General features: G+C 49.7%; 1 protein-coding gene across 1 annotated transcript in view; it reads right to left on the bottom strand.

Moving 5' to 3' along the window:
• Positions 1 to 24713, bottom strand: part of LOC138247046 (sacsin-like) — a 149002-nt gene that overhangs the window by 26723 nt on the left and 97566 nt on the right. Inside the window, 1 exon segment of the mRNA XM_069201796.1 lies at positions 7560 to 7648. Coding sequence (XP_069057897.1) covers positions 7560 to 7648 — 89 coding nt within the window.

The raw sequence follows: 24713 nt of genomic DNA, 5'->3' as shown, positions 1-24713 counted from the left end.
CTAGACTTTGCTAGGGCACAACCTTGTATTTGTAACGCTACCAATCTATTGTTTGAGGGGCTGGGAGGTCAGCTGCCTGTCAGGTGAGCAGTTAGGTGGAAAAGTTAAGGAAATGCTGGCCAGGCAGACTTGCTTGGCTGCAAGTGTGCAGTCCCCGACTGAAAGATAAGGGTGAAAAGAGAATTCCATGAATAAGAGGCTGTCGTTCAAAGTGGTACTCAAAACTGTCTGTCTTTATCCGTATTTTGATTGGCCTCTTGTAGCTAATTATGGCCATACTGTCTCTGAGTTACAAAGTGTGTGAAATCCCTGAAAGCACTCTCTTTAAACTGAACTCATCATACTTGTGCGATTAACATCCATCAATGTAGTGATGCAAAACATTTACTATTGTGCGTTATATCTATCAGTCAAGTAATCAATCACTTTGTAAAGCGCGCTACATACCCATGAGGGTGTCAAGGCGCTTGGGGGGGGGGTGCTGCTACTGCTCGAATAGCCAAGTCTTGAGTAGTTTTCTGAAGGAAAGAAGGTCCTGGGTCTGTCGTCGATCCGGTGGGAGGGTGTTCCAGGTCTTGGAGGCGAGGTAAGAGAATGATCTGCCGCCGGAAGATTTGCGTCGGATGCAGGGGACGGAGGCGAGGGCGAGGTTAGCGGAGCGGAGATGGCGGGTGGGGGTGTAGAAGCTGAGTCTGTTGTTCAGGTATGATGGTCCGGTGTTGTGGAGTGCCTTGTGTGCGTGGGTGAGGAGCTTGAAGGTGATCCTCTTGTTGATGGGAGCCAGTGAAGGTCTCTTAGGTGGCAGTGCGAGGGATGTTGAGGATGAGTCGGGGGGAGGCATTTTGGATGCGTTGGAGGCGTTGGAGGAGGTTGGATGAGATACTGGTGTAGAGGGTGTTGCCGTAGTCGAGTCTGTTGCTGACGAGGGCCTGGGTTACTGTTTTTCTTGTTTCTGTTGGGATCCATTTGTAAATTCTGCGAAGCATGCGGAGGGTGTTGTAGCAGGAGGAGGAGATGGCGCTGACCTGCTTTGACATGGAGAGTGAGGAGTCGAGGGTGAAGCCGAGGTTTCGTGCGCTGTCGGTGGGGGACCCAGCGTGGACGGCCACCATGAGTTGTCCAAGGCGGAGGGGGTGCGCCCTAGGATGAGGACCTTTGTTTTGTCCGAGTTCAGTTTTAGCTGGCTGTCTCTCATCCAGTCGGCGATGGCTTTTAGTCCCTCATGAAGGTTAGTTTTGGCAGTGTGTGGGTCCTTGGTGAGGGAGAGGATGAGTTGGGTGTCGTCGGCGTAGGAGATGATGTTGAGGTTGTGCTGATGGGCCCCTTGTGAACGTTAGACATGCGTGGTACTTAGTAGGGCTCTCTTTTGCTAAATGTTAGACCTGACATCCTTGGTGTGGTCTCCCCTAACCTTTTGCCTCTGCTTCACAGGTTGTTACTGTGTGCTGGACTCTGTTTTTGCTGCTTTTGTTACTCTGAGGACTTTACCACTTCTGACCAATGCCCCTATGTAAAATGTATGTATTATTGACTTTCCATGATTGGCATATTTGATTTACTAGTACGTCCCTAGTAAAGTGCACTAGAGGTGCCCAGGGCCTGTAAATAAAATGCTACTAGTGGGCCTGTATCACTGATTGTGCCACCCACATGAGTAGCCCTGTAAACATGGCTCAGACCTGCCACTGCAGTGTCTGTGTGCAGTTTTAAACTGCAAATTTGACTTGGCATGTGTACCCACTTGCCAGGCCTAAACCTTCCCTTTTTATACATGTAAGGCACCCCTAAGATAGGCCCTAGGTAGCCCCATGGGCAGGGTACAGTGCATGTTAAAGGTGGGACATGTACTAACAGTGAAATACTGCCAAATTCACTTTTTACTGTTGCAAGGCCTATCTCTCTCATAGGTTACCATGGGGGTTGCATTTAAATATCCTTAAAGTGCAGTTTCCCTTTGAGAACAGATAGAAATTTGGAGTTTGTGGTCTGTGAACTCACAATTTAAAAATACATCTTTTAGTGAGGTTGGTTTTTAGATTGTTAGTTTGAAAATGTGACTCTGCCTGTTTGTAGATTACCTGTCTGGTTCAGACTGACAGTTGGTCTGTTTGTGAATCTCCTCTAGACAGTGACACAAAGGGAGCTGGGGTGTGGCCTGCATATCCTGATGGGTTAGAGTGGGGGGAGGAGTGGTCACTTACACCTGAATGGGCTGTGCCTGCCCTCACACAATATAGTCTCCAACCCCCGGTGTGTGTCTGGGGCCTGGCCTGGGCAAGACAGGATCCTGTAAACAACAGAGACTCTTCTTTGAAGTTGGGCAACTTCAGACTTTAGATCACCTCAAGATTGCTCGAAGGATTCAGGAGGAACCTCTGCCAGGAGAAGAGCTAAGGAGAAGTGCTACCCCTGCCTTTGACTGTGCTTTGTTGGGCTATCCTGCAGTTGTTGCTTCTGCCTGTGAAACGGGACAAAGACTGGACTTTGTTGTGCATTTATGCTTGAGAGGTATCTCCAAGGGCTTGGACTGAGCTTACCTCCTATTGAAGCCTCAGGGAAAGCAAAGGCTTAACCAACCAGTCTCTGAGTCTGCATGATGTGGATGCTAGCTTGTCGGAGGGTGCCATTCCAGTTCCTGGGCCCCTGAGAGTGAATTTCTGGTGAAATCCTGTGAAACGATGCCAGGAGACGCCATGCAACTTCGTAAGGATGCCGCTGCATGGAACCCGTGACGCAGGCTGCACCTGAAGCCGTGGACCTTGCAGAAGCGTGATGGCCCCACCGACATCGTAGGCCCCATGTCACTGACGCAGCTGATGTCCCAAGAACTTGCAAGATCTAAGGGCCAAATGTAAGTAGCCTTTTGCGCCTCGCAAACGGCGAAAAACGCCGTTTGCAAGGCGCAAAAGGCTTCACGTGATGCAGAAACACATTTTGCGAGTCGGAACCGACTCGCAAAATGTGTTTCCGACTCGCAAATAGGAAGGGGTGTTTCCTTCCTATTTGCGAGTCGCACCGCGATGTAGAGTTGATTTGTGACCGCGAAAGCGGTCGCAAATCAACTCGCAGTTACCATCCACTTGAAGTGTATGGTAACTCATTCGCAAACAGGAAGGGGTCCCCATGGGACCCCTTCCCCTTTGTGAATGCAAACAAAAATATTTTTTTAGAGCAGCCAGTGATCCATACCGAAACAAAAAGGTTTCGGTATTTTTTCTATTTGCAGCTCGTTTTCCTTTAAGGAAAACGGGCTGCAAAAAGAAAAAAACAAAACTGCTTTATTCAAAAGCAGACACGGACATGGTGGTCTGCTGTCTCCAGCAGGCCACCATCCCCGTGAGTGCCTAGACTCGCTATGGGGCCGCAAACTGCGACCCACCTCATAAATATTTATGAGGTGGGTCTTTGCGACCCCATAGCGAGTCGCAGAAGGTGTCTGAGACACCTTTCTGCATTCCCTTTTGCGAGTTGCAAATTGCGAGTCGCTTGGACTCGCAATTGGCAACTCACAAACGGGAACCTTTCTACATCTTGCCCTAAGTGTCATAGCACCGACGTTCTTGACACCCGACTCTGTCGCAGCACCTGTGACGTGAACGCGACCCCGTGAGGTCGCCCTGCAGCACCGTGACTTCTCTAGACTTTGACTTTGCCGGAGGTGCCCAGGGACCGACTCCTCACAACCGACGCCACCTCACCTCCACTGCACTGAAGCAAGGACCCCACGCCTCTTCGTGACACCTCTGCTCCTCTGCCTTGCAGCACTGGTACCGATGCCTCATCGGATCCAGCAATGCCTCGGTCCCCGACCTGGGGTCCGTGTGACTTCGTAAATGGCGCCAGTGGCGTCGCATTGTGGAAAACACCTCTGTCACAATGCTGCAAATTTCAGCATTGGTGCTTCTAGGCACTATTTTTGTGTTTTTAATTGCTAAAGTCATATTTTTAATAGTGTACTGCAGATTTTTATCGTATTTGGTGTTGTATACTTAGATAATTATTTACTATTTTTCTAAACCTGTGTGGTGTTCATTTTGTACTGTTTCATTGTATTACTGTATGTGTTGGTACAAATACTTTACACATTGCTTCTGGGTTAAGCCTTTCTGCTCATGCCAAGCTACCAAAGGGGATGAGCGGGGGTTAATCAGGTGTGTTTCTCCTTAGCCCTGACTAGAGTGAGGGTCCTTGCTTGGACAGGGAGCAACCTGACTGCCAACCAAATACCCCATTTCTAACACTACATCTTGAGAGCTCTGTTATTTTTCCACTATACAACCCTTGCTTATACCTTCAGCAGGCCAACTGTGTATTCTACCACATATCCAGTGCAGAATGGTAACTGAGAATATTATGAAAGTGGACAAGGTTTGTCGCTTATCCAATAGCATTGTCTAAACTACTTTGCAGTAGTATCATACTTTCCACTTATTGAGTCATCAAAATGATGATACAAATGTGGACATATTACAAGAAAAATAAATTCTATGATATTTGCATTTACTGCTTTGTATATTTATATGCATGGTATATTTAAAAAGAAGCATTAAACAATCTGAACAAAAAAGAAATAGAAGTAGGCCCCATGTCGCCAGTGACCGTGTTGTAAACCTCAGCTTGTGTTTAACAACTGGATGCATTCAGAAGTGTAGTCCTATATTTCATCACTGCTACTGAAACTCCAGATTACTGTGGTTTGTGAATAAGCATCCTAGATTGGAACACCGTGTCTTTGGTGACATATAATCTCATAGTGGCCTTAATTAGACCGTACTCCATACAACGCCACTTAGCTCCACGCAATGACACACAGCTCTACGCAACACCACTCCACTCCATGAAATGTCACTCCGTGCTGCTTAACGCCACTGTACGCCACGTCTCTCCACACAATGCCACTTCATGTAACTGCACTCCCACTCCATGCATCACCACTCCACTCCACACAATGCCACTCCACTCTAAACAACTGCACTCCACACACCTGCACTCCACTCTACACCATGGAACTCCACTCTATTCCATACCAATCTATGCCACACCGCTCCACTCTATGCCACGCTGTCACCCCATGCCACGCCACTCCACTTAACGCCACTCCATGCAACACCACTCCATTCTACGCAATGCCACTCCACTCTGCGCTACTCCACACCATGCAACTGCACTCGATTCTACACAACACCAATCTAGGCAATGCCACTCCACACAACTGCCCTCTACTCCAAGCCACTCTGCGTCAAGTCACTCCACTCTATGCCACTTCACCCTCACAATTTACTCCACTCTAGGCCACTGTACTCTAAAATGCTCTACTCCAATCTACACAACACCCTTTACACCACTCAACTTTGTCTACATCACTCCATAAGACTCTACAGCACTCTAAAACTCTACTCCTTAGCCTACTCCACTGAACTCTACTGAACTCTATGCCCTTTCACTATAAGACACTATACTCCCAACATTTCACTGCACAACGCTACACGCCACTCCATAACACAACATATCACTCAGCTCAACTCTACACCACTCTACTGCACGCCACTCTATAGCTCTGGAATCCTCTGTGGTGAGTTAAAAGTTGTTACAGCTGCAGATTGCTCTGCTAAGTATTCTGCCCCAGCTCTGCAAGTTTTTTGGAGGCTTCTTACACAAGCACATTTATGCGTCATTGTGCAAACTTTTAAAACAGTTTTTTAGTTCTTAAGTACCAATCAGCCATCTTGAAAATATAGATAAAAGTTTTCAAATAATATGCCAAAATAGCAGCCACTACATAACACTATAGGTGCACACAGGGCTCACATCAGCCATTATACATTTGATTTCTTAGAAAAGATATGGAGCTTAAATTGTTGACTGTGGAACCAGTAGACTTAGGTTTTAATCCCAACTCTCTCACTTGACTACAGTGTGTGATCTTGGGCAAATATGGTAATCTTCATTAATGTAAAGCCTATCTGAATAGTCTGAAAAAGATGTGAAATAACAGAATCTCGCCACTTGCCTGGGTACATTGTGGCATACGTGGATGTTTAGTGTGACATACAACACCACACAATTCCTCACCACACAATTTACCGACACCCAACATAATTACGCTCCCCATAATATCACTCAACGCAACCTGATTCAACCCCACATAATTACAATACCAAATAAATACCAAATGAATACACTCCACATAAAACCACTCTATGCCACGTAGCACCAATCCACATATATATATATTCCACATATTGCGACATAAATCCAATCAGCATAATTTCACTCAACGCCACACTGTTTCACGCCACACAATTCATCCCCACACATTTCTATTCCACAACACATAATTTGACAACAAACCACATAATTAAACTCAACAACACAATCACACAACGTACCACATACATCCAAACCATGCCACAAAATTCAACAGCACACCACATAATTAAACTCAACTACATACCACTCCACAACACAAAATACCAATCCATATAATTACACTCAACACTCAATACCACATAATTACTATCCATCTAATTCTAATGCACACCATTAAACATAATTCCACTCCTCAAATCCACTCCACACCACACTATTCTACGCCACACAATTCCACAATTAACAATTCCAATCCAAACCACATAATACCACTCCACACTACATACATCCACTCCATAACACATGGGTAAAAGACATTGGCCCTCATTCTGACCCTGGCGGTCAAAGACCGCCAGGGCGGAGGACCGCGGGAGCACCGCCGACAGGCCGGCGGTGCTCCAATGGGGATTCCGACCGCGGCGGTAAAGCCGCGGTCGGACCGGCACCACTGGCGGGCTCCCGCCAGTGTACCGCCGCCCCATTGAATCCTCCACGGCGGCGCAGCTTGCTGCACCGCCGCGGGGATTCCGACCCCCCCTACCACCATCCAGATCCCGGCGGTCCGACCGCCGGGATCCGGATGGCGGTAGGGGGGGTCGCGGGGCCCCTGGGGGCCCCTGCAGTGCCCATGCCACTGGCATGGGCATTGCAGGGGCCCCCGTAAGAGGGCCCCTACATGTATTTCACTGTCTGCTGTGCAGACAGTGAAATACGCGACGGGTGCAACTGCACCCGTCGCACAGCTTCCACTCCGCCGGCTCGATTCCGAGCCGGCTTCATCGTGGAAGCCTCTTTCCCGCTGGGCTGGCGGGCGGTCTGAAGGCGACCGCCCGCCAGCCCAGCGGGAAAGTCAGAATTACCGCCGCGGTCTTTCGACCGCGGAACGGTAACCTGACGGCGGGACTTTGGCGGGCAAGGTCAGAATGAGGGCCATTGTCATTTACAAAGCTAATAGACCTATTGGCATTGCCATTGCTTGTTTTTAAAGTGGTTTCAGTCTGGCAGTATTTCTGTAGCATGTCTGCTGACTGCCTCTGGTCTGCCCTTATTGACAGTGTGGCCTTCGCGAACCACCCAATAATACCATGCTCCATACGATCCCTCAAGAGTGATGCGGAATTAGATTTTCATTATTAGCACTGCCATGCACTTCACCGTTCTCACATTTAAGTCTCAAATAAGTGTCTTACTCTTTTCTCCGATCCTTCTGAGGTGTTGGAGGACGGCAGGTTTGAGATCGTGAGGCACAAATCTTTGAGCAAGCCCAGGTAAAAGAAGCCTGAAGAAAACAGCAAGGAATACAATGCCATAAGGTCTCTTTCCAAGGATGGCAGTCAGACATTGCAGATGTAATATCAGTGATGGTCGAGCATTTTTTGCAAGATTGTTGGCACACTACTTAACCATTATAGACTACTGCAGAGGTCTAAAGCAGTCATTAAAGGTCATGATTATAAGGAGACTTTGCCTTTTAGGAACTGCAGATGGCCTTTAGGAGTTGACAGAGGGACCAACGAGTCAATGCCTTTCAAAAGTTGGTCTGACTGGGGCAGGAACAGCTTCTAACAGAGTTTAGTGCGTCACACATTCAATTCTGCGCCTCACGCCTTTTCAGAGGCCTTCTCAGAAGCAACAATCTGCCAGGAAACAGCCAGTCATATAATCTCTATGTGTGCCTAGAAGTCAACCTATCTTTTTTAGGTCGAGCCTAGACAGTGTGCATGCGTTGTCTGCAAGACATGTTGGAATGAGTATAGGACTTTGCTCCCGCCTGCCACTTACCATAGGTTGAAGGCAGTGTAGCTCTTCTTTGCTGCCTCTTAACTGGTTTGGCAGCCAATAAGTCACATCATCTTCTTGGCTGAGGAGCACCGGCCAAGTAAAGTGTCATTATGGCTGGATTGTTTTTATGTTGTTTTTACGGACTATTTTTTTTTTATTGTTTCTTGCCTCTCGTGTTTGTCAGTAAGCACTTATGTTCACATGTATGGTTTGTTTTCTGTGTTTGCCCTTCACTTGTTCCTTACTTTACATAATAAGTAAATACATGTAGTTGTGTCTTATGTGTGTTTTTTGTACTTTTTTTTGGCTTTATGTAGCATGAAATCGACTCAGGTACTGAATCCTCAACAGCGGCTCTCCATGCCAGCAGGCGAGAGCCGACACTACAATATTCACTGCACTTGGGGAAACTCACCCCATATTGCTTTGCAGGGAATTCCTTTTACAACACATTTTTGCCCATAATTAAGCCTGTGGTGGACCTGGGACAATAGGACCACCACCAAAACATTCAGAACAATGTACCCTTTCCGCCCAGGCCATTTTCTGGGTCACAGTAGGTTAGAGGGGCCTCAAAATCATAACCTCTTCCACCATTTCAACTCTCTTATAACTGGAAATTTTGGGGCAGATTTAAGAGCCCCTAGCACCTCCTTGCGCCACATTAGCATCATTTTATTTTATGCTAATGTGGCCCAAAGAGGGCAAAATCGCAGTGCCAAATTTATAAAGTGGCGCAAAGCATGGATTGCGCCACTTTGTAACCCTTTGTACTACATTATGTCTGCGCCAGGCATAATATATGCAAAGGGGGCATTCCTCCGTTATGGGGGGTCGAAAAAATGACGCGAAGAAATCTAAGAGATTTCTTTGCGTATTTTTTTTCAGCACTTTTAATGCCTACTCAGAGCAGGCATTAAAAGGAGGCACATCATTGTTTACAATGGGCTTTGCAGGATTAGCTTCCACATTTTTTATGCTAATCTTGCAAAACTCAGATCTAGCGTAAACAATTCTGACGCTAGTTCCCTAACTACTGCCATGATGCGCCATATCTTAGATATGGCACACAAATGATTGGTGTTACGGGCGCACTAAGGGGCACCCAGTGCAGCGCCACTTTTCTTAAATCAGGCCCTTTGTTTTTACAGCTGAGGGGAGTTTATGTTGCAAGGGCCTTGTTTATAATAATATTTTGACAGCACTGCTAGGCCTGCAAATGTGTAATGCACTATGCTCTCCAGGGGCTAAAGGATGATAACTGCCCCAAGGTATGACTAACTCAGTCGAAATCTACACTTAATATTAGGCAAAAGGCATGTGCGGCTTCAGATATCTCCAGCAGTGGCATAACAGCACTTGAGGCCCCCACCCAGTTACGAGCTCTCAGGCCTTTATTAACCCCTTCGGTGCCGGGGACGTAACGGTTACGTCCACCGGAACAGTGCTCCTGTGCAGAGGACGTAACCATTACGCCCTCGGCCTGGAGCTCGGCGGGAGCGCTAGCGCTCCCTCCGTGGGCTTCCCTCCCACCCCCCCCAAGGCAGGGATGGAATGGGAAGCCCTTCCCCCCCCAACTCCCCTAGTGACGTCTGATGATGTCAGTGCACGATCGCGCGCTGCCCTCACCTGAGGCCACTTCCCCATTGCACTGGAAGCTCAGCTTCCAGCGCAATCGGAAGAGAAATGCTCAGCATTTCTTTTCCGATCATGTGATGGGGGCCTGAGAGGCTTCAAAGGGAAGGAAAGGAATTTCCTTCCCTTTGAAGTCTTTCAGAGCATTTCAGAAGCCGGATCGTGAAGCGATCCGGCTTCTGAAATGCCCACTAGACACCAGGGATTTATTTTATCAATGGAAATTCACATAAGGGGAGCGACCCCTTGGGCAAGGGTCGCTCCCCAGGGAGGCAAATTTTTTCAAGGCCTTTTCTGCCCCCCTGGGAGCAGATCGGCCTATTGTTATTAGGCCAATCTGCCCCCGGGGGGCAAAAACCTCTAGGCGCCAGGGATCATTTTTTTTTGTTATTTTGTTTTTTAGAGGTGGGGAGCGACCCCTTAGGCAAGGGTCGCTCCCCTAGGGGGCTAATTATATTTAGGCCATTTCTGCCCCCCTTGTGGGCAGATCGGCCTATTTTTATGAGGCCAATCTGCCCCCAAGGGGGGCTGAAACCACTAGACACCAGGGAGTTTTTTTTTTAAGGCAAATTCACGCAAGGGGAGCAACCCCTTAGGCAAGGGTTGCTCCCTGGGGGGGGGGTTTATTTTAGGCCATTTCTGCCCCCCGGGGGCTGATTGGTCTATTGTTATTAGGCCGATCACTTCTAGGCGCCATGGATCATTTTTTTTTTTTAGAGGTGGAGAGCAACCCCTTAGGCAAGGGTCGCTCCCCTGGGGGTCAAATTGTATTTAGACCATTTCTGCCCCTTTTGTGGTCAGATTGGCCAATTATTGTTAACCAATCTGCCCCCAAGGGGGGCAGAAACCACTAGGAACCGGGGATGCAAGGTGAGCGACCCCTTAGGCATGGGTCGCTCCCCGCGGGGGAATTTATTTTAGGCCATTTCTGCCCCCATGGGGGCAGATCAGCCTATTGTTATTAGGCCAATCTGCCCCCAGAGGTGGCAGAAACCTGTAGGCGCGAGGGATAATTTTTTCCATTTTTTTAGAGGTGGGGCAAATCGGCCGATTTTTGTTAGGCCAATCCACTAGGCACCGGAGATTTTTTTTTTTTGCGCCAATTTCACATATGCGGAGCGACCCCTTAGGCAAGGGTTGCTCTCCTGGGGGTGGCACATGTATTTTAGGCCATTTCTACTCCCTTTGGGAGGGAGGGGGTATGGCCATACCCCTACCCCAAATAAATGGGGCCAAAGTTCTTCTGCCCACCAGTGGACAGATGGGGCAATTACCCCTGATCTACACCTGGGCGGGGCAGAAAGTCTACTAGATGCCAGGGAATTAAAAAAAAAAAAAACAGTGGGGTGGTGACTACCAAACAGTATGGGCCTGGTTATGCCCCCACCCCAACTGAAGGGGGTAACAGTCTTTCAGCTCTCCCCCGCACACTAAAACATCTTATCCCACGTCAAGCAAGAGGACATTTGATTATTTGGGGTTTTGGTTTTACATTTGGGTCATGAGAGCTTGGCTAACTCTCAAAATCGTCCCTCTTCGAATGGTGAGGGCTGCACTTTATGGACTTTGGGACGCTGCCATGTAGAAAAATCCTCAAGACCTAGACACAAACGAAAACTAAACATCTGGATGATTCCAGGATGGTGTGTTTCACACGCACCCCGCACCATTTTCTTACCCACAATGCCCTGAAAACCTCCAACTTTGCTCGAAATCACAAATTTTTCCCACATTTTTGTGATGGAACCTTCCGGAATCTGCAGGAATCCACAAAATTCCTACCACCCAGCATTGTCTCATCTATACCAATAGACATTCTGCTGCACTTGTCAGCCTAAAATGTTTCTTTTCAAACTGCCCTTTTGAACCCGCTTTGGTTGCCCCTCAATTTTGACTTTTTGGCTCTTCCCTGTCACAAGCACTTGGCCCACCTACACAAATGAGGTATCATTTTTACCGGGAGCCTGAGGGGAACGTTAGATGGTATGAAATTTGTCCTGGTGCGGTGATCCCACACAGAAATGTGGGAATTGTTTTTATTTTTTAGCTCAATTTGAGGTTTGTTGAGGATTCTGGGTAAGAAAACATTGGGGGATCCACGCAAGTCGCACCTCCCTGGGCTCCCTCGGGTGTCTAGTTTTCAGAAATGTCTGCATTTGGTGGGTTTCCCTAGATGGCTGCTGAGCCCAGGACCAAAAACGCAGGTCCCCCGCAAAAGCAAGTAGTTTTGTATTTGACAATTTTGATGTGTCCAGATAGTGTTTTGGGGCATTTCCTTTTGCGGGCAGTAGGCCTACCCACAAAAGTGAGGTACCATTTGTATTGGGAGACTTGGGGGAACACTGGGTGGAAGGAAATTTGTGGTTCCTCTCAGGTTCCAGAACTCTCTGCCACCAAAATGAGAGGAAAAAGTGTTTTTTTGGCCAAATTTTGAGGTTTGCAAAGGATTCTGAGTAACAAAACCTGGTCAGATCCCCACAAGTCATCCCATCTTGGATTCCCCTAGGAATCTAGTTTTCAAAACTGAGCAGGTTTGCCAGGTTTCCCTAGGTGCCGGCTCAGCTAGAGGCCAAAATCTACAGCTAGGCACTTTGCAAAGAACATGTCAGATTTCAATGTAAAAATGTGATGTGTCCATTTAGTGTTTCCTGTCGCGAGCATTAGGCCTACCCACGCAAGTGAGGTACCATTTTTATCGGGAGACTTGGGGGAACACAGAATAGCAAAACAAGTGTTGTTGCCCCTTGTCTTTCTCTACATTTTTTCCTTCCAAATGTAAGACAGTGTGTAAAAAAGAAGTCCATTTGAGAAATGCCTTGTAATTCACATGCTAGTATGGGCACCCTGGAATTCAGAGATGTGCAAATAACCACTGTTTCTCACCTTATCTTGTGCCCATTTTGGAAATACAAAGGTTTTCTTGATACCTATTTTTCACTTTTTATATTTCAGCAAATGAATTGCTGTATACCCAGTATAGAATGAAAACCCATTGTAAGGTGCAGCTCATTTATTGGGTCTGGGTACCTAGGGTTCTTGATGAACCTAAAAGCCCTATATATTCCCGCAACCAGAACAGTGCAGCAGACGTAACAGTATATTGCTTTAAAAAATCTGACATCGCAGGAAAAAGTTACAGAGTAAAACGTGGACAAAAATGGCTGTTTTTTTCACCTCAATTTCAATATTCTTTTATTTCAGCTGTTATTTTCTGTAGGAAAACCCTTGTAGGATCTACACAAATGACCCCTTGCTTAGTTCCGAATTTTGTCTACTTTTCAGAAATGTTTAGTTTTCTGGGATCCAGCATTGGTTTCTCACCCATTTCTGTCACTAACTGGAAGGAGGCTGAACGCACAGAAAATAGTAAAAATGGGTTATGTCCCAGTAAAATGTCAAAATTGTGTTGAAAAATTGGGTTTTCTAATTCAAGTCTGCCTGTTCCTGAAAGCTGGGAAGATGGTGATTTTACCACCGCAAACCCTTTGATGACGCCATTTTCAGGGAAAAAAAACACAAGCCTTCTTCTGCAGCCCTTTTCCCCCATTTTTTTGGGAAAAAACATAACTTTTGCTGTTATTTTGGCTAATTTCTTGGTCTCCTTCAGGGGAACCCACAAAGTCTGGGTACCTCTAGAATCCCTAGGATGTTGGAAAAAAGGATGCAAATTTGGCATTGGTAGCTTATGTGGAGAAAAAGTTATGAGGGCCTAAGCGCGAACTGCCCCAAATAGCCAAAAAAAGGCTCGGCACAGGAGGGGAAAAGGCCTGGCAGCGAAGGGGTTAAGCCACTTGTGCTGGGGATACAGTGTCATCAGCAGAACTTCTTGCAGCATTCTGTGACACTGTGCTCTGAGTACTTTTGGCTCCACAGGGACATCTAGCCACGGCCTGTGGTACTTCACCCTTTTCTGTTGACTGTACAGGGACATCTAGCCACGGCCAGTGGTACTGCACCTTCTGCTGTTGACTCTACAGGGGCATCTAGCCACGACCAGTGGTACTGCACTTTCTGCTGTTGACTGTACAGGAACATCTAGTAACGACTTGCGGCACTGCACCCTTGTGGAGCTGACTCCACAGTTAAATGTTCTTTAAAAGGCCTGCTAGGCCTGAAAATGTGTAATACAAGATGCCCTCTAGGGGCTCATTATATGGTTACATGGGCTGTTCGGACCATTACAGACTAATGCCAAGTGTATGAAGGAATGCACAAACACAGTTTATTTCTGATAAAGGTTTAATGTGCTGCAAGGCTAAATATTTATAAGGTCCCAAAGGTGAGATTGTCATTATCATTATAACGCCAACAGCTCCAACTCTTGCTAATGCAAGACCTATTGCATTGCAAATGCTTGTTTTTTTAAAGTCATCTGTAGGACTCCAAGAGAATCTAATGTGCGGAAAGGGAGTCAATGAAGTACAAGCAACCTGTAGCAAGCTGGATGTTTAGTGACTGTGCTTTGGCTCTGGGTTTCCCAGCTACTGCACTGACTTATGATTTCATCACCAGCGCTTGGGTTAAGGTTTAATATGGCATGATAACACTACACTGTTCACAAGAAGGACAGAAGAAAAGGTGTACTGACAACAAAAAGTTTTTTTTTAAAAACCCATTAGGATTGTCAATGAATGAACACATATTATAGACAATATATCTAGGAACAGTGACATTCAGGACTGTCGCCTACTGGTTTCAGAACAAGACTATGGCCCCAACACTTATTCTTTTACAAAGTAAGCACCGATTGTGGGTATGAAGAGAGGTAGTACCTGTTTTCTTTAAGGATATTGAGGGTCGGACTGGCCGTAGCAGGCATTGGGCACACTCCTGGTGCGCTGGAAGGGTGGGGGCTGGCTTTGAAGCTGTGGGGGCCAGTTTTGTTACTGAGGACCGGTTTTGTAGCAGTGGTGCAAACTCGGCCCCTAGTAAAAGAAGCAGCAGTGCTTTGCACTCTTCCCCTACAACCCCCCGCCCGCACACAAGTCCCCATCTCCCCCGGCCCAGGGGCTGGTCTGACAAAATTGCCAGGACTGCTTTTGGTTCCCAGCCCTGAGGATATTTAGTTAGCATGAATAGTGCAAATCATGTAGGACCCTCTTTTGTGTAAGTCGAGAGATAAGCCTATAAGTCTATGAGAATCCTTTTTAAAATGTCTGTAGAAACCCCAGAAACCTCTGCATTTCTTTTACAGGTTTAGGAGATGGTCAGTCTCTACTGCCTTAACTTTACCTTAAGCCACATACATTTCTTTTTCAGAAATATTGCACCTCATACAAAATACTTCAGTGACTTCAGACATTTTCCAATTTTAGGGAACAAGGAGTGTTCTTCTAATCTCTTTAAAACTCATCTGACACGTTCTCAGCGTTGTTCAAGAGGATTTGAAAAGATTAAGACGTCAGCATGGTAAATGAGCACACATAACTCCAATGGATCTCTGAGAATATCGTTGACAAAATGTTGAATGTTGCAGGAGTGTTAGACGGCCTAAATGGCTTGGCCAAGTACTTGAAATGCCCGAATCGGACACCGAAGCTCGTCTTCCACGCGCCTCCTTGTCTGATTCTCACAAGTAAGTAAGTACACCTCTCACATCCAGTTTAGTAATAAGAAAGAGGTTTTGGAGTAGCCGGTACAATAATTATAGATAACTTTCTACAACACTTTTCCATTTTGGAAAGTTTTCTGTTCTTGCAGTTGTTTATTGACACATTTTTATGATCAAAGTACAACATAATACAGTAATTTCACACAAAAGAAGAAGCTATCTATAATTGTTGCACCAACTAATATACCCGGTTTTTATTACTAAACTGTTTCTTTGTGGGATTTGGGGTGTTATCCATTTCCGGGGCTCTAGTAAACTAGCCCTTTTATAAAATGTCTGTAGAAATCCCAGAAACCTATAAATTTGTTTCACAGATATCGGAAATGTTAAATCTCTTACTGCCTTCCTTTATTCAAGTGACCTAGGGCCAGATGTACATACATTTTTCTTGTCGTAAACGTCCCAGTTAGCAGAATTGGCCCATTTGTGACAAGAAAAAAAGCATTTTGCTATGTACAAACCCTATTTTGTGATTCGATAATCTATTTACCGAATTGCTAAGTAGATTTGCGAGTCGCTATTTGGCAGGGGCGTGCCGAGGGCGTTCCTTCCAAAAAACGAATGGCAGGGGGATGTATGATTATTTTGTGAATGCAATTGCTGTTGCAAAACAAGCACAGTTACCACCAATTTCAAACTGATGGTAACCCATTCGCAAACTTGAAGGGGTCCCCATGGAACCCCTTTGTGAATGGTAGAAAAAATATTTTGTCAGAGCAAGCAGTGGTCCCACGGAATGCATCAAAGGAAAACAGGCTGCATTTTTAAAAAACTGCTTAATTTAAAAAGCAGTCACAGACATCATGGTCTGCTATCCCCAGCAGTCCACCATCCCTGTGAGCAGTGGCGGCTCCTCCGCTAGGGTGGAGGAGCGTCACACCCCCACCGGCAGCAACCACTGCAATTCCTTTCCCAAGAAAAGGATGTTGTAAACTTGCGAAAGAGGCAGGGCATTGGGGTCATGAGCAGTGAGTGCACAGTGCACTTCCCTCAGAGCGCATGTGTGTTTGGCTGTCAGTCTTGGGCCGGCCAAACAAACATGCGCAATTGGCTGTCTCCAGCCCAGCAACTGTGTTGCTGGGCTGGCGAGAGGCTGCACAGGCTCCCAGTCTGCCTGGGAGTGCCCTGGCTGGGTGCTCCCAGCCAATCCTGATGTTGCTCTGAGCAGCATCAGGAGTGGCGCAGGGCAGGCTGGGAGCCTGTGCCTGCAGTGATGACGAAGAAGAGGAGTGTTGCGGTGCGACGGAGGAAGGAAATTGTTATTTTTTTAATATATATTTTATTAACCCTCCGTGCTTCCCCCCAGCATGCCGCCCTGCCCCCATTTCACCCGCAAGCCGCGACTGCCTGTGAGTGCAGCCATTCCCAATGGGGTCGCAAATTTCGACATACCTCATGAATATTGATGAGGTAGGTCATTTGCAACCCCATTGGGAATCGCAATCAGTGTGAGTTACACTGTTGGACTTTTGGTTTTGTGACTTACAATTTGCAACTCACGAATGAGTCGCAAATTGCAAGTCGCAAAACTTGTGGTAAAACATCTGTCCCCTAGACTCTGGTGCTCTCTCCTGCTTCTTCATATACCCCTCAAGTTCAAGTTGGAAATACGTTTGGAGATTTGATCTGGTCTAAGAGAACTGAAGTGAATAATAATGGATATCTACTGCATGCACTACTCCGAAGTCACTGCGTGGCAAGTACACCTCTCCTGAGTTTGGGATGAAGAAGATAGAAGTCTCAGCCAGATAATTAAAATGTCACATAAAACACTTCTGTAGACTTTACTTTAAGTAATCGTGAAGGCTTTCGTCAACATATGTGTGCGTGGTGGATTTCATGTTCTGGAAAAATTGAAATCATATATTCATACAACCAAAGTGGTGGTGGTAAATGTTCTTTCATTTCTTACTGATCATATCTTCAAAACCTTTCTAGAATTTTGGGATAGGGACTAGATGACATTCTGGCGGTCATTCTGACCCTGGCGGTCAAAGACCGCCAGGGCGGAGGACCGCGGGAGCACCGCAGACAGGCCGGCGGTGCTCCAATGGGGATTCCGACCGCAGCGGTAAAGCCGCGGTCGGACCGGCAACACTGGCGGTCTCCCGCCAGTGTACCGCCGCCCCATTGAATCCTCCACCGCGGCGCAGCTTGCTGCACCGCCGCGGGGATTCCGACCCCCCCTACCGCCATCCAGATCCCGGCGGTCCGACCGCCGGGATCCGGATGGCGGTAGGGGGGGTTGCGGGGCCCCTGGGGGCCCCTGCAGTGCCCATGCCACTGGCATGGGCATTGCAGGGGCCCCCGTAAGAGGGCCCCTACAAGTATTTCACTGTCTGCTTGGCAGACAGTGAAATACGCGACGGGTGCCACTGCACCCGTCGCACAGCTTCCACTCCGCCGGCTCGATTCCGAGCCGGCTTCATCGTGGAAGCCTCTTTCCCGCTGGGCTGGCGGGAATTTCAGAATTACCGCCGCGGTCTTTCGACCGCGGAACGGTAACCTGACGGCGGGACTTTGGCGGGCGGCCTCCGCCGCCCGCCAAAGTCAGAATGAGGGCCTCTGTCTTTAGTGCTCTGCAAAGTAAGGGCAGTACTTGTTGCAGGCCTTGGATGAGGAGAATACTTCATCTCCTCTTGCTGAGAAGAGAAAGCAATTTTCTGTTCATTTCAATTGATCTGAAGATCTTGTAAAATCAAGTGGTTACTAAAATCACCAGGAAGGTATGGACATTAAGGATATCAAAATGCACATTTTCAATATGTCCATTTTCTGAGCAAGCACAAAATATGTTGTTTCCCAACAAACACCTTCCTCTAGCAGGGCTTTACTATCAGTTCACAAAATGGCTTCTGGTACTCCTTTTCTTGTTAGGGAAGTCTGATCAAACGGTGAAATGACTAATCAAAGAAAACTTATGGTCCCCCCACAGTCTAAGGGCCTAATTACGAGTCGGGGGGTCACTAGACCCCAAGAAACGCAGTGGCGGTCTGGACCGCCGCTGCTGTGGCGGTCCGACCGCCACATTACGACACTGGTGGGTCGACTGCCAGGTTACCGCCATCTCTGCTGGGATTGGTGCTCCCGACTGGCTTGCAGTGGGCGCAGGTTGCAATCAGCCAGGGCAGCGCTACACGCAGCGCCACCTTGCTGATTATAACCTGGTTCTCTACCAGCCTTTTCATGGGGGTTTCACCGCCATAAAAAGGCTGGCAGAGAACAGGTGCAGGTGGCCACAGAGGGGCACCTGCACTGCCTATGCCCATGGCATGGGCAGTGTAGGGGTGCCCCTGCCCAGCACCCTCGTAATGCGCACTGCCTGCTTTGCAGACAGTGCACTTTACGAGGGTGCTGGTGCCCACTGTGGGCGGCAGCATTGCAGCTGGCTCGATCATGAGCCGGCGACAATGCTGCCGCCACTTTCCCACAACACTGACCGGCAGAAACCTTGGTTTACACCCGTCAACCCAGCGGGAAAGTCATAATGGGTCCAGTAGAGAGGTTGCCACTACAGTGACGCCACCCTGTCTGGAGTTTGACGGACAGGTGTTCCCATCCGCCAAACTTGTAATCAGTGCCTAAGAGTGCCAACAACAGATGTTAAGCTCTGTATGTGCAGTAGGGAATGGACTGTTGATATATCTCCTACCTGCAGGATGAACCACTGTCTTAGAGGAAAGCTGAGCAATCTATATATAGATATATAAAACAGCAATCCCAGCTAAAGCCAGTCACATCCACCCAGTGAGGCCCCCTAGGAAAATAGATAATATTTATCTGAATAAAATAAGACCAAAATGACAAAGTCCAATATGCAGAAGTCAAGGTATCACTTTTTAAAGCTTTAAATGAGTCACTATCCTTAAGAATCAGTGGTTGTATCCTTGTAACACACTGTACCTGGGATGCGTCAAAAATAACTATGCACGGGGTCGCAGAGGAGAAGATGCATTGAAAAATAAGGTGTTGCATCGGATTTTCCAGCTTGGCACAGCAGGTGCATTGTTTCTTTCCACTCTACAAGATGATGCCTCAATTTACAGGAGTGCAGCCTTCGTTCCAAGGAAATGCATTGAAAAGTAAAGCGCTGATTCAGATTTTTTGGCACGGCACAGATCAATCAATCAATCAATCAAGCGCGCTATGTACCCATCAGGGTTTCAAGGCGCTGGGGGGGGGGCAGGGTGAGCTGATTAGCGGTCGAAAAGCCAGGTCTTGAGGAGTCTCCTGAAGGCGAGGAGGTCCTGGGTCTGGCGTAGTGATGTGGGGAGGGAGTTCCAGGTCTTGGTGGCGAGGAAGGAGAAGGATCTGCAGCCGGAGGTCTTGCGCAGGATTCTGGGGACGATGGCGAGGGCGAGATTGGCAGAGCGGAGTTGACGTGTGGGAGTGTAAAAGTTGAGTCTGGAGTTGAGGTAGGTAGGTCCGTTGTTGTGAAGAGCCTTGTGAGCGTGGGTGAGGAGTTTAAAAGTGATCCTCTTGTCCACGGGGAGCCAGTGGAGGTCCTTCAGGTGAGGGGAGATGTGACATCGGCGGGGTATGTCGAGGATAAGGCGGGCGGATGCATTTTGGACACGCTGGAGTCGTTTGATGTCTTTAGTTGGGATGCCTGTGTAGAGTGCGTTGCCGTAGTCAAGTCTGCTGCTGACGAGGGCTTGGGTCACCGTCTTTCTGGTTCCTGTTGGGATCCACTTGAAAATTCTGCGGAGCATTCGAAGGGTGTTGAAGCAGGAAGAGGAGACGGCGCTGACCTGCTTGGACATGGTGAGGGCGGAGTCCAGGATGAAGCCGAGGTTTCTTGCGTGGCTGGCTGGGATGGGTGGGGGTCCGAGGTCAGTGGGCCACGAGGAGTCGTTCCAGGCCGAGGGGGTGCGCCCGAGGATGAGGACTTCCGTCTTGTCGGAGTTGAGTTTCAGGCGGCTGTTGTTCATCCACTCGGCGATGGATTTTAGTCCCTCGTGGAGGTTGGTTTTGGCGGTGAGTGGGTCTTTGGTCAGGGAGAGGACGAGCTGGGCGTCGTCGGCGTAGGAGATGATGCTGAGGTGGTGTTGGCGGGCCAGTTTAGCGAGGGGGGCCATGTAGACGTTGAACAACGTAGGGCTGAGGGAGGAGCCTTGGGGGACGCCGCAGATGAGGTTGGTGGCTTTGGAGCGGAAAGGGGAGAGTCGGACTCTCTGAGTTCTGTCGGAGAGGAAGGATGAGATCCAGTTGAGGGCTTTATCTTGGATGCCGGCTTCATGGAGGCGGGTCAGTAGGGTGCAGTGGCAGACTGTGTCAAAAGCGGCTGATAGGTCGAGGAGGATGAGGGCCGAGGTTTCGCCGTTGTCCATTTGATGTCTGATGTCATCTGTGGCGGCGAGGAGTGCAGTCTTGGTGCTGTGGTTTCGTCTGAATCCGGATTGCGAGGGGTCTAGGATGGAGTTGTCTTCAAGGAAGTGGGCGAGCTGTGTGTTGACGATCTTTTCGATGACTTTTGCTGGAAAAGGGAAAAGAGAGATCGGTCGGAAGTTTTTGAGATCGTTGGGGTCAGCCTTGGGTTTTTTGAGGAGGGGTTGGATTTCTGCGTGTTTCCAGCTGTCCGGGAAGGTGGCGGAGTTGAAGGAGAGGTTGATGATCTCGCGGAGTTTGGGGGCGATGGTGGCGTTGGCTTTGTTGAACACATGATGTGGGCATGGGTCCGTGGGGGAGCCTGAGTGGATGGTGTTCATGGTTGTTATGGTTTCGGCGGCGTCCACGTGGGTCCAGGCGGTGAGGCGGCAGGCGTGGGCGGAGATGTCAGGGGTGGGGCCTGGCGGCGGAGCGGTGTTGAAGCTGTTGTGGATGGTTTTGATTTTCTGGTGGAAGAAGGTGGAGAGGTCGTCGCAGAGTTTCTGGGAGGGCGGGATGTCGTTGGAGTTGGCGTTGGGATTTGAGAGTTCCTTCACGATGCCGAAGAGTTCTTTGCAGTCGTGGGCGTTGTTGTTGATGCGTTCGGTGAAGTGGGCGCGCTTGGCGACGCGGATCCGTTGGTGGTGTTCACGGTTGGCGTCTTTGAGGGAGGCGAGGTTGTCGGGAGTGTGCTCTAAGATCCATTTCTTCTTGAGCTTCTGGCAGAGGCTTTTGGAGGCGGTCAGTTCGTCTGTGAACCAGGCTGGTTTTTTCTTTCCTTGGTTGGCGGTGGGTTTCTTGAGTGGGGCTAAGGTGTTGGCGCAGTCGAGGATCCATTGGTGGAGGTTGATGGCGGTAGCGCTCGGGTCGGTTGCGACGGGTGGTGGGTTTTTGACGAGGGTGCTGGTTAGTTGGTCTTGGGTGACTTTTCCCCAGCGGCGGTGAGGAGGTAAAGGGATGCGGTGTTGTTCGGTGATTTTCTTATAGGAAAAGTGGACGCAGTGATGGTCGGTCCAGTGGAGTTCGGAGGTGTGGCTGAAAGAGATGTGGTTGCTTGAGGTGAAGAGGGGGTCAAGAGTGTGTCCGGCGATGTGGGTGGGAGTGTTGACTAGCTGGCGGAGTCCGAGGTTGAGGAGGTTGGAGGTCAGTGATGCGGTGTTGACGTCGTTGTTATTTTCCAGATGGTAGTTTAGATCTCCCAGGAGGATGTAGTCTGGGGAAGCGAGGGCGTGGGTGCTTGCGAGGTCGGCGACGGTGTCGCTGAAGGGGGCTCTTGGTCCTGGAGGGCGGTATATGAGGGTTCCTCTGAGGGTCGTGTTGGGGTCCGTGTGGATCTGGAAGTGGAGGTGTTCGGCTGTCTTGAGGGTGTCGTCCGTGTGGGTGTGGATTTTGAGGGTAGCTTTGTGAGCGATGGCTATTCCGCCGCCGATTCCGTTGGTTCGATCTCTTCTAGTGATTTTGTATCCGTCCGGTATGGCGATGGCGATGTCCGGGGCCGAAGAGTCGTTCCACCAGGTTTCGGTCCGGAAGGCCACGTCAGGGGCGGTGGTGTCGAGCAGGTCCCAGAGCTCGATGGCGTGTTTTCGTGCAGAGCGTGTGTTGATGAGGATGCAGTTCAGGTGGTTAGTGTTGGAGGTTTTAGTTGTAGGCTTTGACGTTCTGTCGCAGGAGAAGTTGCAGGTGCGGCAGGAAAAAGGTCCTTTAGTGTGCTTCGGGGACGCCAGGAAGCACTCAGAGGAGGGGCCGGGGTTGAGTGTGCGGAGTTCGTTGGCTGAGTAGCGGACGCCGGGGATGCGCGGGGCGTGTGGACCAGGGGGGGTGGCGCTGGGCGCGGTCCAGGCGCAGACGGGCGCAGACGGGCTTGCCCCTGGCGCGCCTCTGGCGCGCCAGCGGCGCGGACGCGCAGCGCCAGCCATTAAGAAGGGAGGGGGGAGGGGGGAGGGAGGAGCAGCTGGGAGGCGGGAGGGAGCGGCGAATGGGGGCGCGAGGGGGGTGGGGCCGCAGGGAGGCAGCGGCAGGGATCGGAGAGCTTGGGGGAGCGCACAAGGGGCAAAAAGCACAAAAACGAGCAAAATTAAAGGCAGTCACAATATGAAACACACAGTATGAAATACAGTAATGGCACAGTACACGATCGGGGAGACAGCAATCAGGGGGGCACAACGGGGGCAGAAGCGCCGGCGGCGAGGCGCAGAAAAATGAGAAAAACAACTGAGAAAACTGAGAAAAACAACTTACAGGACGGCGGAAGCGGCACACGGGTCAAGTGGAGCTGGACAGAGCCCACTAGACACCAGGGATGAGGCGCAGGAGGATGCCTGCGGGTGGAGGAGGGCCTCGAACACGCAAACAGCGACGTGGACAGGGGACAGAGGCAGGAGGCAGCAGGTTGGTGCTGCGGTCGTGGGGGGCGAGCTCAGGACCTGAAACAGGTCAGAGGTCGCTCACTCGCGATGCGCAGCGCCAGCCATTAAGAAGGGAGGGGGGAGGGAGGAGCAGCTGGGAGGCGGGAGGCGGGAGGCGGGAGGGAGCGGCGAATGGGGGCGCGAGGGGGGCGGGGCCGCAGGGAGGCAGCGGCAGGGATCGGAGAGCTTGGGGGAGCGCACAAGGGGCAAAAAGCACAAAAACGAGCAAAATTAAAGGCAGTCACAATATGAAACACACAGTATGAAATACAGTAATGGCACAGTACACGATCGGGGAGACAGCAATCAGGGGGGCACAACGGGGGCAGAAGCGCCGGCGGCGAGGCGCAGAAAAATGAGAAAAACAACTGAGAAAACTGAGAAAAACAACTTACAGGACGGCGGAAGCGGCACACGGGTCAAGTGGAGCTGGACAGAGCCCACTAGACACCAGGGATGAGGCGCAGGAGGATGCCTGCGGGTGGAGGAGGGCCTCGAACACGCAAACAGCGGCGTGGACGGGGGACAGAGGCAGGAGGCAGCAGGTTGGTGCTGTGGTCGTGGGGGGCGAGCTCAGGACCTGAAACAGGTCAGAGGTCGCTCACTCGCGACGCGCAGCGCCAGCCATTAAGAAGGGAGGGGGGAGGGAGGAGCAGCTGGGAGGCGGGAGGCGGGAGGGAGCGGCGAATGGGGGCGTGAGGGGGGCGGGGCCGCAGGGAGGCAGCGGCAGGGATCGGAGAGCTTGGGGGAGCGCACAAGGGGCAAAAAGCACAAAAACGAGCAAAATTAAAGGCAGTCACAATATGAAACACACAGTATGAAATACAGTAATGGCACAGTACACGATCGGGGAGACAGCAATCAGGGGGGCACAACGGGGGCAGAAGCGCCGGCGGCGAGGCGCAGAAAAATGAGAAAAACAACTGAGAAAACTGAGAAAAACAACTTACAGGACGGCGGAAGCAGCACACGGGTCAAGTGGAGCTGGACAGAGCCCACTAGACACCAGGGATGAGGCGCAGGAGGATACCTGCGGGTGGAGGAGGGCCTCGAACACGCAAACAACGGCGTGGACGGGGGACAGAGGCAGGAGGCAGCAGGTTGGTGCTGCGGTCGTGGGGGGCGAGCTCAGGACCCGAAACAGGTCAGAGGTCGCACCAGATGAGGTGTTGTTTCTTTTCATGTCGCAAGGGGATGCATCGATTTCCAGGAGAGCAACATTGGTTTCTCACTGCAATGCGGGGATATTTTGATGCCCAGGGACGATGCGTTAAAAGTAGGAGCAGGGACTGTGTTGGTCCGGTAAGTGATGCAGTGATGTTAAAGGCATGAGGCAGGCATTGCATCAATTTCTGCAGGCGTTGTGTTGATTTTCTGATGTATGGGGATTTTCTTCTCTTTGGTGAAGTGTTTGTGGCCCTGAGTCTTCAGAATGGAGGCAAGTTCAATCCAAGTCCTTGGAGAGCACTTGTGGAGAAGGCGGAGTCAGGGGCCAGCAGACAGCAGGGCAACAAGCAGGAAAGCAGTCCTTCTCAGCAAAGCAA

This window comes from Pleurodeles waltl, chromosome 7 (genome assembly GCF_031143425.1).
Source record: "Pleurodeles waltl isolate 20211129_DDA chromosome 7, aPleWal1.hap1.20221129, whole genome shotgun sequence".
NCBI classification, from domain to species: domain Eukaryota; kingdom Metazoa; phylum Chordata; class Amphibia; order Caudata; family Salamandridae; genus Pleurodeles; species Pleurodeles waltl.
This window is presented reverse-complemented; position numbering and strand designations above follow the sequence as displayed.